Raw genomic sequence first — 14,999 nt, forward strand, 5'->3', positions numbered from 1 at the left:
GACATCGTTTGACAGTCAACAAACTTGTATTCAGTTTTTTTTACTTTCTACTTGCGCTAGGTGGCCAATGATTGAATTCACCAGTAGATTACACACAAATATATGCATGAGTTTGTAATAGCAGCTGTCCTCTTGTTTTATTCAGCATCCTACAAGTAACTAAATGTACCTACGTTCTTTATTTCCTTCACGTGGCCTTCGGAAATAAAAACAAGCAGAATGAAAAGCTGTTCTATCAGTTCTGGATCATTTTCTTTTTCCTGCTTAGAGCAAGTTCTTACTGATCACGTTGATAAAACGTTTCACAAGAGAAAGTTTTATTAAGGGATAAGGGTTTCTATCTACCTACGCCTAAAGATTCAATGATTTCTAATCGTTCAATCTCATAAATCGCTAGTTTTACTCGCACTTTTTTTAATTCCGCGCCCTAATCTTGACCTGTTTTTTTACGGGAAATTCTAGGTAAACTGCGTACTATATGTTTCACGCACCTTAGTTTCAAATTATCCGATTTGCTTTTAGTAGTAATTTCTGGTGTCTGATTTTATCTTTAACTTTGATTTCAACAAATCGACCATTGCACTGTGACTTGGTGTAACCCAGCAAACTAAAAATCTTTTGCTTTTTTCAAGAAATACGGTTATCCCGACGTTATTCAGAACAAATGAGATGATGCTTTGTTACTCTTTATGTTTATAGGTATTTTTCGTAATCGTAATCATCGAGGTATATTTCAAATAAAATAATGTTTAACATTTGCATTCAGTAGCTCTAACCTTGATGTGCAATGATTCAAATGCTTTTATTTGGCAATTACAAAGTTATTTTTCTAGGTGAAATCGTCCTACAACGGTATGACTGAAATCTAGTTTCAAGGAAGCAATGCAGTTGGATGATAAATGAATTAGAGTATTTTCATCATTCCACGCCATGATCAGAACTTTTTCGAATTCTCTCTCTGATTTGCCACTATTTTCAACGTTTTTTAGTTTATCTTTGAAGCATACATTTGCAGGAAAAACTAGATTGAATTTAAAAACAAAACAACACAGCAATAGCAACGTTTTTATTCTCTGGGTATTATGTATATGAGACTGACTTAGGTCAGCCCACGAATACAAAATATGCTGTGCAAAATAATTTAATAGAAAAGAAAAATGTACTCCTAGCTTTTTAATAATTTGCTTTGATATGGGTTGGTGCACGCTGCTTCTACCTGATTTATTTTACCATTAAGTTTAGTTTTCTTTGAATAAAAAGGTTACAGTTTTCATAATTGTATAAATTATAAAACGCTAAAAAATAACGATAAAAATAGGAATAATCAAACCTTTTCTTAAAAATATTTTCTATTGTTTCTGTTACAAATGGGATGCATCATAGATCAACAAATGATAAGCGTTGTAACAGTCAGAACTTTGCTATCTATTGTTCTGGAGCGAAAATCTGCGTATATGATTGTGTATTTGGATGAAGGCTCTGCCGAACTGATTATAACATAATCAATAACCAGGAAAGATGATATAAGTGTGCAAGCATAAATGTTATCCATTAAAAAAATTAGTGATTATCATTCCGTTTTAATTTAGTTTGTCTCCTTTATAAACTAGTAAGTAATAATATAACAATATCAGTTTTTGTTTCACTTTTAGACTACCGTACTTTTTATTTGCATATTTGGAAGAATATTTAAAGCACCTCTCACCATTTTGGAGAAGCTATTTAAAATGCGTATTACGTGGAAAACTAAAAATTAAGTCCTGAGAGCCAGACAATCAAACTGCTTGTTATGCTTCTCTTTGCTTATCTAAAATAATATCTCCGATTTATCTCATTATTCGATAACAACTTCTCTACGTGTGGGTGTGGGCGTGTCAAATACATTAAGTCATTACACTGAAAAGTAATGATTTGTTACTCTTACTAGTTTTGCATTTTTACTCTGCCAATTCGAATGCTACTACTGCTACTTTTATTGTTACTATCGTCGTTATTTTTACTTTTATTGTTATTATTATTATCATTATAATAATCTTCGCCCTTGCGATACTTGACATACTGTTCGTGTATCACTTGATCAGCGTAATCATGATCATTATCATCATCTCCACCAGTGTCATCCATTGAACAGAACTTACTTTTCCGTTTTCTTGCGACATAACCACGGTTACTTTGATCGCTAGCGTCATGCAAGCTATGATGCACTTTTTGATAATCATTGTGATAGCAATTTGATCGTTTGTTTTCTATCGTCTGCCTACTAGTATATTGATTAGGCACAACGGAAGGAGACATTCCATGTCTCTCAGAAGAACCATAGCAATTGCCGCGATCGTAGTAACTATGCATAGAAACAGGTGGTATTTGTAATTGCGTTGGTGGGTGATGATGATGATGATGATGATGATGATCATGATGATGGTGCAACTGATGGAAGTGATGCGAATTGTTCAGATGCTGCACATGCTCCTGGTCACTGCCAGTATCTGTTGCGAACAGCGACGACGGCGATGATGATACTGACGACGATGGTGTCGCGACTTGGTATCGATAGTTTCAACTTCTGTCATTTTCTTGCTTGATAATGTGATACATCGGATGGTACTGCGGTTGTTGCTGTAGCTGTTGAAGCGGCTGCTGGTAGATTATGTGGTGCTGCTGTGGAATGATGTGATGTTGAATCAGCTGTGGTTGCGCTCCCTGCAAGGTGTGATGCGTCGTCGCTACAGTTTGATGCGGCGGCGGCGGAGTCGGTTGCAACTGATGATGGTGATGATTGGCGTTTATGATGTGAATGTTGACTGGCGATTGCGACGGTACGACGTGGTGGGTTTGAGTCGATGGCGGCGCGGACGACGTTGTTAGTGATGTTGTTAGCGCAGGATTATAATGTTGCTGGAATATCGTTATTATATCATTTGTTCCGATTTCTTCTAACAAAATTGTGGTTTTTGTATTGTTTTTAGGGAATTAATATTTAATTCATTTCAATTTCTACTTTCGATAATACGGATGTGTACTATCATATATACGCTAGTAGATAGTAGACTGATTGGTTTCGATTTGCTGCTCATTAGTTTTTATGATAATTACTATCTCTTGCTGTTTAGTTCATTAGTTTGAAATTGATTTATAAACTACTCGTATTCATTTATTGAAGTGTGTGAATACTTTACTACAAAAGAAATGATTACTGGGAGGGTTGAAAGTGGTACTTAGTGATTTCTACAGACTAATGTTTTACTTCTTTGTTGTTTTGCGAATTAATAATAACTGTAATTTACCGTGTTCTCTGGACTATGTTCACTATGTTGAGGTTCTATTTTAAATTCCATTTGCGGACTGCTGGTAACGCCGGCCATCGTCGCCGCTGATGTTACCACGTTGCTTCCAATGCCTCCGATGCCGCCGACGTTACCGCCTCCGCCGGCGCCACCTCCTCCATGGTTCGAATGTGAAGAATTGGTGTTGTTTGGTGTGTCATATTTGCCTCGCTTGAACCGACCGTATAGAGAGCTATATGGTAGATTGTAGTGGATGGCAGCTTGGTTTATCGACATGTGCCCCTGCCTGCAAAAAATTTACCAAAAACAGAAAAAACAAGGAAAAAAGAAAACGTTACCTACAGAAAAATCCACCACCAAATCCATATAAATTTAAGCTTCATTCCGTTCACTGCAACATCGCTTACATGCATAACTAGAACTACCGAACGTATCGCGCAAAATCTTTTAGAATAACCTAGGATCTTTAGGCCATTTGACTATCTTGAAGCCATTTAGCATAAATGTTGTTGACATGCAATTAAATTTTGTGGGATTTTCGATCAACCATATTTTCTGTAAGATGTAATGTAATATGGTAACACGGTGTGACAAAAAAATTTTTTTTGATGTACTTTGCACGTAACATGGTGTAAGAAAATAGTAGAATCAATATATATAGAATGCCAGCGTCGCTGTTTTTCTACAGGACTCATTGTGGTAAACATGATGCTAACAATCTGTATCAAGTCTCTGAATCGGGAACTTCGTTGTCAAAGTTGCTCATTATTATTTATCTGTTCGCTTTATCTGTGCGCTGGTTGGTGCTGTCATCAGTGCGCTCATCGCTGTGTTTTCATGCCAGTGAAATGTTTTTGAACGTTTTTTTTCTTTCCTTCGGATGAATTGAATCCAATAACTGAGCCCTTTGGCACCGATTTTTTCAGAAATTTGAAGCAAGCGAAGTTTCCCTTCACATTACATATTTCAAATTTTAAACTGGTTGTCAAAGTTTGACAATGAGATTCCCCTTTTGATGAATCTCAGGCACACACACAAATGCATATATAATGTAAATACATTATCTGAACATGTGTGATGTTTACCACGCGCACTGCAGCGACACTGGCATTCTATATATATCGATTATACTAAGAAAATGCGCTATATTTTATTAATAACTGCTCCAAAGATACACCCGTTCAAAAATTATGCATTTCACGCTATAGTAAATTATCGCGTTTTCGAGGTTTGATCCCACTGATTCATATCAGTAGAGTTTTGTTGAATAAATTTTATCAATTATTTTTAAATATGTTACCGGTCAAGTAAAACCAATTAATGAAATTTCGCAGATATATTCACAATGTTAAAACCTTTCGGTTGATACTAAAATAATTGAAACTAGATAAATTATCTTGATTAAACTCATTATAAATTATTTTTAATTTTGATGTGTTGTACACGATTTCAAATTAGACGTCCAATCGAAAAACAATTCAATAGTGATCTATTCGGCTATATTATCTATCAAATGAGGCTAATAGCGCATAAATCGGTTTAGCCATCTCTGAGAAACAGGCGATCATTTGTACCTTGTCAAAACAGGCGATCATTTGTACCTTTTCAAAACAGGGTTTTTAAGGTTAACTTTTAAACTGCTTGTCCGTTTTCAATAAAACTTGGTAAAATATTTAGTAATAGCAAGAGCTTTCGTTTAATACTAAGTTAAAATTGGTTGCGTGGTTCCGGAGAAAACCGAGTCGCGTGGTTTTCACATTTTTGCTTATAACTTTTAAACGAAACGTCACCACAAAACAACTCAATAGTGATCTACTAGACAATAATACCTTTCAAACAAAAGTAATACCGAACAAATCGGGTCAGCCATCTCCGAGAAACAGGCGATCAAAAACATTATTACACACACACACACGCGTGCGCACGCGCGCGCACGCACGAACACACAGACACACCCACAAACATTCCTCAATTCATCGAACCCTTTCGATTGGTATATGTGACTTGGCCCTCCGGGTCTCGGATCGATTTCGTATTTTTCGATCAATTTCTAAACCTTTGTTTTAGTATAACAAAGGTAAAAAAATATACATGCAGGTCATTTTAGTCTGTAGACCATGAGAACACAAAGAAACGAATATTTTCACTGTTTTTGCAATTATATGAGGCTTAGAGCTTTAGTTAAATATTATTTCTCAACACTCATTAAAATACATTTCACTTTTAATGCCAAAAATCCGTTCGGTACCAAAATCATGAACATCGAATCAGTGGTTCAAATATTTTGAAGATTGTATTACAATTCCCGGAAAACTATTCCCCATAAAATAAAACGCCGAAGCTTTTTTCCTAGAAAACCAAACCCCGGAAAGCTCCAATAACCAGAAAACCATTGACCAGAAATCATTAATACCCAGAAAATTTATATCCAGAAAGTACTAATTTCCACAACACTATTCTCCAGAAGAAACTAGTCGCCAGAATACTATTTTCCAGAAATAATTATATATTCCTGAAGACGAAATCCGCGAAATAACAGTTAGAATAAGCGCGCCGAATTCTGCGCACCCCGCATTTCAGTTAAAACTTTCCAATTTCCGATGAATTTTTGTCTTATTTTCTCAAAATATGTATACATTTAGTTCTTAATAAGAGAATATTTCAATCTTTATTTAAAATCTGTGATGCGCACAATTGGGAGCAAGCTAAAGGACTTTTACCTTCTTAAGTTGTTTTGAAATATGAAATTTAACTAAAAAATTAAATTTAGGTCACTTTAGGGGTCCTTAAAGTGACCTTAAAAATGGCCCACATTCCTCAGCTCAACATCACTTGTTTTATATTCAATCCTAAGCCTTTGGTTGTAGAATTTGTTGCTTCTTAAAACTGAGCCTAATCTTAAAACTGAGCATCTTGTACACGATGTAAGATTAGGCGGGTGATACATGAGAAACAACAAATTCTACTCGTAAAAATGGTCTCAAATTTGCAAATGTTGACCGATTTGGCTGAAATTTTGACCAAAGTCTTAGGATTGAATATAAAACAAGTGATGTTGAGCTGAGGAATGTGGGTCATTTTTAAGGTCACTTTGAGGACCCCTAAAGAGAGAAAAATTTCATTTTTGCAGCTGAATTTCAAATTTAATTGAAAAAATCTCGTCTAACTTTTGTAGAACCATAGTGAATGTGTATATATCCTGAAAGCTTGTCCTCTAAGCTTTCCAAAAATGTATAAAAAACTTAAAATTGCTTGGAAAATGATTGAGTTATTTATGATAGCATGTTGACACCTAGCCAAAAAACGTTTTTTTTGCGATATCTTGAAATTTTGGGGGTGTTAGGATGATGTCATATATGTTTTAATGATGTGCTAGGTGCGTACACTAGGTCACTTGCAAAGCATATGAAATTTTTTTTTTTGTCACACCGTGTAATCTTTAGAGAAGAGTGATGAAAATGGAGCTCCTGGCAAAATTGAACCCAGTTATATGGAGCGCCATTTACCCTTTCCATTTAGTTGGAATGAGTAACATCTTGACTCAAATGAAGACCCCCAATGAAGGCAGTGTTCGGTTGAATGAAGCTAAGTACAATGCTTTTTAATTCGAAATTTTCCGGATTAGCGAGTCGTCGGATTATTGGGTGTCGCACTAGCGTAGCGGTATACTGTAGAGTAATACGGGTTAGTGGATTTAACTGTTACAGTTGGAAAATTTAAACAGTATGTCATAGAAACCTCCCAGTTGGCTTCGAGGTATGACGCTGGCCTAATAAGCCAGTCATCGTATGTTCGAATCTCGACTGGGAGAGGGTGTTAGAGCCAATAGGATTGTAGCAACTGGCCCTGCAATTGTCCTGCACTCTAACAACTGGCTGCGAAGTCTGTTGTATAAAAAAACAGAAGTTCATGTTTCGATAACCAAATGTAGTACCTAGGCTTCGCTTTGTCATAGAAACCATTCGCAACTTTCGGCCTACTCAATTGTTGGGTAATTATATGATGTCCTAACTCGCTAACGATTGTTCGGACTCAACTAAGGGATAACTCCTACTAGTCAGTAAAACTAGAAAAACGCATGCACCTAAATAGAGGTGATTTCTGTGGGGGGGCTGCACGGTCGGCCGGTGGCCGGCGCTTCCGGCGGCGGGTCACCGGCAAACACTCGCGGCCTACGGCCGTCTCGCCCAAAATCATTTATAGGAAACGTTTGCTACTAAAATAGGTGCCACATCTTGTAATGAGCGTAGCGAAAAAGTAGTGTAATTTACTTACTCGTTATGTGTTACTCGTTAAATATTTTTCTGAATATTGGTTCTTTATTGTCAATAGCTTTCTGGTAAATAGTACTTTCTGAGAATCGGTTTTCTGGAATTTAATACTTTCTGGGAATTAGTTTTCTGGAATTTAGTACTTTCTGGGCATTGGTTTTCTGAAGAATGATTCTTTCTGGGGAATACCCTTCGGTATTTTATTTTCTGGTGTTTAGTTTTCTAGAGAAAGTCAGACAACCTATTTCGAATTTTTAAAGACCACACCAGGCACTGAACAAAACCAAACATGTTTTTTATTAGAGTGGTTTTAACCCAGAGGGTCATTCACTATCCCATCAAATATGTTCTTAGAGGGAACAAGTACCTTAAATTTCAATACAATCAGGCATTTTTAAATTTCGGTAATATTTTTTTCCATGGAATTGCCGAATTAACATACCCAACCAACATATTCTTGTAGTTAACCGGGATCGCATTAACTCTCACACTTATGGTGTTAAAGTGAAGGTCGTCAGAGTCAAGCTGCATTTTTTATTTATTTCAGTACTTTTTCCAGGAGAACAGAGTTGCTAGTAGTAGGTAATGATCTGTTTTGAACAATTGTGAAACGTAGAATCGCGTATCTATTTTTGCTGTTGAACTAGACCCGACAGTAATTCTATCACATTAAATATTGTTTACGGTGAATTTTATTATCAGTGAATTTTATAAGTATATTTGACACTTTACGAGTGTTAATTGAATAGCATAAATAATTGGTCAATTTCATGCTCAAATGTTTACGTTGCCAACACTGCCAAATACGCGCGTTCCCTTAGTAACGTACAACAACGACGGTCGTGAATTCAGAATTGCAATCCAAACAAAGTAAAGTTTTTCCTATCAATTCAAGTGAACAGCTTGGGCAAAATCATTATAATATCTTAGTAAATAGCTGTTCGGGTGGTAAATTAAAGTTTTCTGTGCTTCAAGTTAAGTTTCGCGAGTGATGTGACGAATGAAACGACCGAAAAGAATTAATGAAAAATCGTCTTCGCTGACTTCGCTGAGTGAAAATATAGTGATGAATTTTAATTGGGCAGAAATCACAGTATTTAGTGTAATTTATGCCCCAAAAAGTAATAGAACTTATAGAATGCAATGTTTAGTGCTTCGAGTTGCAAGATCTTATTACGGCTAGCAGGTTGGTTGAACTAATTTTATTTTTTTGTGATGGTTTCCCTAGTCTATGGGAGCATGTTGGTACACTGAAGAAGGGAAGGGAAGGGTGATATTCGGTGCCATACTGATTGCCATAATTATACTCTGACGACCATGTCGTTAAACATAAGGTGTAAGAATTGTATGATTAAGCTATTTTCAAGTTTGATACGAAAAATCAATGATTGGCGATTGTAAATTTTAACTCGTAACCTTTACATTCACTTCGCTTAATCCGTTTTTTTTTGTCGGAAGATTTGACCACTGCGACCATTATTTTGATCTATTGTGGTATCCGTTTCAGTCAGTCAAATTTTTCACTTTTTTCGCTCATTAAAGTAAAAAACAACCCCACCACACACCTTCCTTGCTTCTACGCTATATCTACGGGCGTAAAGGGTATCTCATAGCACAGAAGCAATCCCCATATCCGAGAATCCTTATAAAAAAATTTTAGTGACAATTGATCTGTCAAATATTAACTAAAAGTTAAATAATTCGCAAAATGGTTCACAGCCTGCATAGTAAACCCGGGTTGGATAAAATAATTATATAAAATGACAACAATTTTCCATCATAAAACGACAAGTGAGAGTAATAAAACAAGCTAAGAGAGAATAAACATATTTCAAACGTATGCAACGAAGTTTGGAATATAAGTGGAAGAACAAACAAAAGACATCGTCTCACTTACTTTACTGATTCTAAGGCTTCCATCATAGCATCTTCGGACCAGGGGGTAGGGTTGGATCGCGACAGCTCGATTCCTTCTCGTTTGCAGCGCCCATAAAGTGTACCAGTTGGGATGCCAAATTCGGTACTAGCCTTCTGCACGGACGTTTGACCGGCCCGAATTGCTTCTAAGGCACGATCAAGATCTTCCGCGGACCATGTGGTTGGGGCAGCATTGAACGGAGCTGCCAGTCGAATTCCCTCTCGTCGAGCAATTTTGTACAACGTGGAAGACGGAATGCCGAACGCTTTCGATGCCTTGTTTGCTGATATCGTACCAGTGCGCAATGCTTCTAGGGCGCTGTTCAAAGAGTCCTCGTTCCACGTTTTGGACGGTCCCTCCTTTTTTGGCGTATCAATACCAAGCCGATGAGCTCGTTGCCATAACGTCGTTGATGGTATGCCATATGTTGCGGAAGCCTTTAATTTAGTTTTTTTAGACTGCAATTAGTACAGAACTATTCCGAAAAACGTATGTACATGTAAAGTGCACTCACCTTTGTTAGACTCATGTTGTGAGTCCGCAGCGCATCTAGGGCGGATTCCATATCCTCCGCTGTCCACGTTTTTGGACCACTCGGTGTCTTTGGATCGCTAGCATTTGGACTGGTTAGGTTAGTATACTGCATTGTCGAGCCGTCCAGAATGCCAACTTTTGAATCCTCACTAGCATCTGATTGATAAATATCTAAGTACAAAAATAAAAGCAAAATATTTGTAATTAAACAAGAAAAAAATTAAAGTTTTGAACTTAAAAATAGCATCAGGTTGGGTTACATAAATGCCTACCACTCATTTGGCTCTGGCTCATCATTCCGGAGATCTCCGGTGTCACGACCATACCGTGCATCGATGATTGGTCCTGCTCGACTTCCATCTGTTGTTGATGCTGCTGCTGCTGGTGTTCGGTTTCGCTGATAATCTCCTGTTTTAGTGTGATTCGAGTTTTCATTTCCATCGGCGTACCATTATCAACGGTAGTAGAGGCTACCGTGACGAGATTTTCTGGGTGATGCTGGCTAGACGAACTCGATGCATTTGATGCTGGACTGTGAGTAGAAAGATGTGAGTGTTGCGATTGCTGATCTATTAATAAAACATGCTGCTGGTGTTGTGGTTGCTGTTGGGGAGAAGGCTGATGTGGCGATAGCCTCTGATCAACTTGCTGAGGCTGAGGCGTCTGTCGGTGTGCTTGTTGCTGCTGGTGCTGCTGTTGATGTTGCTGCTGTATTAAATGCTGTTGCTGCTGTTGCTGATGCAACATCTGCTGGTGCTGCAGTTGCTGTTGCTGGGATTGCGAGTGCATTTGATGGGCAACTTGGTTATCCAGTTGAATCGCATCTTGTGGATCCAGCGATCGAAGTGTTTCGAATTTTACCCGAATGTCGCCATTATTGGAGATAGAATCTGGTATATAATATAATGTAATGCATTAGTTTTTACAGGTATATCTGTAATATTTTTTGCGTGCATATTGAAAAAAAGGACTACTAACACTTACTGGACAGATCACGTGTGTCGTGGCTAGGAGCACAATTGATATCAACATGTTCTGTCACCGGTGTTGCTGTTGGTGCCGGAGGTTCTGGGGCGAAATCCAGATAACCCATCGAAACGCCCATCACTGATCCGTTCTGTGGAGAAAATTTGTGTTCTAACCATGCTCAATAGCATTCAAGATAAAATTGATAATTTACTCACTATTCCAACACCCATACCAAGGCTGGTCATTTTGCTTTTTCCTTCCTTGCCTGTCGTTGAGCTTAAATCACGTGATTCTAACACTACCACAGGCGATGATCCATTATCAATTGGAACCGATTCTGAGTTGCTGCTGTGACTTCTACCAGAAGAAGACTTATGGCCACTTTTGGAATCCTGTCCGCTTTGGTTATTGTTGTTCTGCGAGGAAGATTGACTGCTACGTGCGGTTGTTGTAGACAGCGAACCTGGAGGAGGTGGATGACGATTGTCTGGTGATCGGGAACGGTACGGTTTGTAACGTTTTATGGATGGTGAAAAGTCTTGCTCGTATTGTGGTTCATTCACTTCACATAATCCTTTGATTTTTAACTGTTCTGCCGTTCGCAAAAGACTCTGTAAGTAAAAAAAATATTTTGTTTATTAAAAAAGGCTGAGAGATCAACAACGTGCAACATAAACTAAGTTTTGGTATAGTTATTATAGCTGTTATTATAATGCGGTTCCTATTTCGCTTACTGTGTCTGCAAACTAATTTTAGTGAAAAAAGGTATGATAGAACTTTTGTACTGAATATTTACTATGAAAAAATGGCAGACAATATAACCTCCTGACGAGTACAAGTTGCAGCTGGTGTATATTGAATTCAAAAACAATTAACTAACACAAAAGCTTAGATTATTAAAGATACCTTTAGGGCAAAAGATATTCAGCAGCAAGATGTGAATTATGTTATCGACAATTATACTTAAATCCAATCCAATATCCAATGAATAACCAATCCAGTTACAGTGCTGGTCACCATCTAGTCACTATTACAACTACTTTCGATAATGCAGTTTTGCGATAGCTGACAAAACTCGGAAGCACATCGAAACAAGTTTATTGGGTTAACCTCGTTGACCCCCTTAACCCAGCAAACATAACCTGTAAAAATCTAGTGATGCCAGCAACATTACTGCTTTTTATTTGAAAATATCCAATAATTATAAGCTTGCCAACTAATTTTAAACAACTTGACTTCAATCCCGCCGACATTAATTTGGCCAATCTAGAGACTAAATCGAGTGAGCTAATTAACCCCTCTAAGGTCTACATCATTTTTAGCACTGCAAAATTCACTAAAATGGCATAACTTTTTTATCCTTCAAAATTTTTTCACCAAATTTGGGAATTTTGCCGAAAATATTTTCTATTTTCATATTATCTATAGATAATGGCCATATGTCATATGGTCCCGGAGTTATTCCTTGGGGGACCGAGATACGGCTTTTTTAGATAAAGTTGCCAAATATCTAAAATTTGTTTGAAATCTGTTGATTTTTGTAAACATATCATCGACTGTGGATATATCAGTTACTTTGCCGCAGTTATGAGCCATGGTGCGCGCCATTTGGATCCGGGGGGACACTATAAATCCGGAACCGGTTCCCGTAACGGAACATTTCAGCCTCTGGCTGAATTTTGGCCTCTGAGAGACATGAGATGATCGCCAATCACTATTTTGTCGAATGCTGATGTTTTTTGATATGCGACACGACATGCTTTACTGATACTGAAATGTCCCGTTACGTGAACCGGTTCCGGATTAGTTAGTTCAATGTAACAATTCCATCATATTGCGTTGCCATGGCTGCATTATTTTCTAGCCTGTTTGTATTAAGCCACACTTAAATTACCCTTAAAATGCATAATTATTTTCCAAAATAACTTCTTGCAAAATGTCCAAAGTACAGATTTGGTCTATTTTGATATTTTGGAACTTTGAAACGTCCAATGTTACGGTCTGTCATCCATAATTCTAATATGTACATTGGACTTTTTGATACTGACTTTTTTACATAAGAATAACCCTATATATGTAAAAAAAATTGAAAGAGCGAAAATTTGTAGTGATAAACTGGATTTGTTTACATTTGTTACATTGGATGAAATGAAAAGTTACGCGAGAATTAATGACAGTTCGGTGGTCGGATTTAACCTAAAGCCCTATAAAAATATAAAGTCTGGCCGTCCGAAATTCCGTCGATGTCTCTGCATGTTTTAAAAAACCAGCAACCTTGCCAAAGGTGCAAACATATGCGTGGTTGCGTGATTTTACCAATACAGTAGACTCTCAGAAAAGTTAACTCTCTGAAAAGTTAATTGTTCAGAAAAGTTAAGCGTATATCAGCTCTCTTGCAACGCTCTAAAAAGTTAATTTTTGCCTTAACTTTTCTGAGAGTTTGAATTTATTGGTTGTCCAAGCGTTTCTTCACACACGTGTGTTTACCTTCTATCTTTATTTCTCATTTTTCGGCTTATTGTCACCTTTCCACAGTTTCATACAGAGTCGCATCATAACTGGGATTAAATTAAACTCTTGTATCGGACAGTTGCAACAATAGTTCAATACGGGCATATAGTTACTTCAGGATTTTTGGAAATATACTGGAAAAGCGGAAACTCAGATTGAATTTTAAATGCAAAAGAAGGAACAGCAAGGAACTAAAAATTAGCGTGAACGCTTATTTTTAATCAAAACGTAGACTACGAAAAAACAAAAATAAACTAGTGTAACCGACTGTTTTAAACTTAGTGAAAGGTATTATTTTATAAAAAACTATGGAACTAAGTATTATTTCATAAAGATGTTGCTACATATTTCTTTCTATTACAGCTTCCAGGTACATAAAAATATGTATCCTATATCCCGGAATGCACTTTTAGCTTTTGTATTCATCATTTTCAATGACTTTTAGGACTACTCAGAAAAGTTAATAGTTCGGAAAAGTTAATCGACCGATTCCCCAATCGATTAACTTTTCCGAGAGTTTACTGTATCAGCAGCTTATTGTATGTTTCGTTTTGACTCAATTTTTATTGTTTATTGACTGTTAACATTTAAAATTGGAACATTTTCTTCAATAATGAAGTACAGTGGACCCCCGTTCGTTTAAATAATTCCTCATGCAAACTAACGGGGTTACTTTTTAATTTGAACAACTGGCCACCCTAAATATGCTGAAACTCGTATGAACTGGCCGCCCTGCTCTTTGTTATTGTTTTGGTGGTTTGATTCAGTTGGCAGTGGCAGGCAGCGAATATTTTATTCTCCGATCGAATTTCGAGTTGGGAAACGGAATGTGAAACTGATTAAACATGCTAGATCAGTACAAACAAATCGTGTTTATGTGCATTGTCTGCATAAGCAAATGATGCCATGTTGAGAATGACATTTGAACCATTTTTAATTTGCACATCGTGCAAACCAACGGGGTTCAAATTAAAGTGTTCAGATTAAAAACGGTCAAACGAACGGGGGTCCACGGTATTGTTTGTCATTCTGCTTAAGTTTAATCACAGAAAATTCAAGCAGCCTGTATTGTGTGAGCTTATTTAGTCACAGAAGAAGTTAGTCAAAACAATGTTACTTTTTAAATTATATAAAATAAGTTATAATACTTTTCGTTGAGAGGGCTAAGAAGAAACGAACGAGAAACGATATTGTTCCATGTTCGATTGGATCGACTTTTGACAGATCGATTGAAACTACACTGAAGCCGCTTTTTACGCGGTTTTCTTTACGCGACTATTTTTGTGCGAATTTCGGAATTTACGCGATTTTCGGAATTTACGCGTATGTGGTCAAAACGTCTATTTTTTCGCGTAGTGTTGAAATCCACGAAGTTCGGAATTTATGCGGTTTTTTTACGCGAATTTCGAAATTTACGCGTTTTTTTTACGCGCGACGTATCCTTCGCGTAAAAAGCGACTTGATTGCACTTTTGATGACAGTCGTCCAGACTTTACATTTATAGGGTTTATA

The 14,999-nt window shown here is 37.0% G+C and overlaps 1 protein-coding gene across 6 annotated transcripts in view; it reads right to left on the reverse strand.

The window, feature by feature from the left end:
• Positions 1-2,553: 2,553 nt before the first annotated feature.
• LOC128737940 (sex determination protein fruitless) overlaps positions 2,554-14,999 on the reverse strand; it is a 160,723-nt gene continuing 148,277 nt past the window's right edge. For 4 of the 6 annotated variants that reach the window (XM_053832722.1, XM_053832723.1, XM_053832718.1 and 1 more), the window contains exons 4-10: positions 11,192-11,587; positions 10,986-11,124; positions 10,280-10,897; positions 9,988-10,178; positions 9,453-9,931; positions 3,285-3,570; positions 2,554-2,895 (exon numbers count right to left, since the gene is read on the reverse strand). In XM_053832722.1, the coding sequence (XP_053688697.1) occupies positions 2,557-2,895; positions 3,285-3,570; positions 9,453-9,931; positions 9,988-10,178; positions 10,280-10,897; positions 10,986-11,124; positions 11,192-11,587 (2,448 nt within the window). In that variant the 3' untranslated portion in view covers positions 2,554-2,556. The remainder of the gene's footprint in view (positions 2,896-3,284; positions 3,571-9,452; positions 9,932-9,987; positions 10,179-10,279; positions 10,898-10,985; positions 11,125-11,191; positions 11,588-14,999) is intronic. The other 2 variants (XM_053832719.1, XM_053832721.1) reach the window with 2 other exon arrangements.

The sequence above is a fragment of the Sabethes cyaneus genome, chromosome 2 (assembly GCF_943734655.1).
Source record: "Sabethes cyaneus chromosome 2, idSabCyanKW18_F2, whole genome shotgun sequence".
Classification (NCBI taxonomy): Eukaryota; Metazoa; Arthropoda; class Insecta; order Diptera; family Culicidae; genus Sabethes; species Sabethes cyaneus.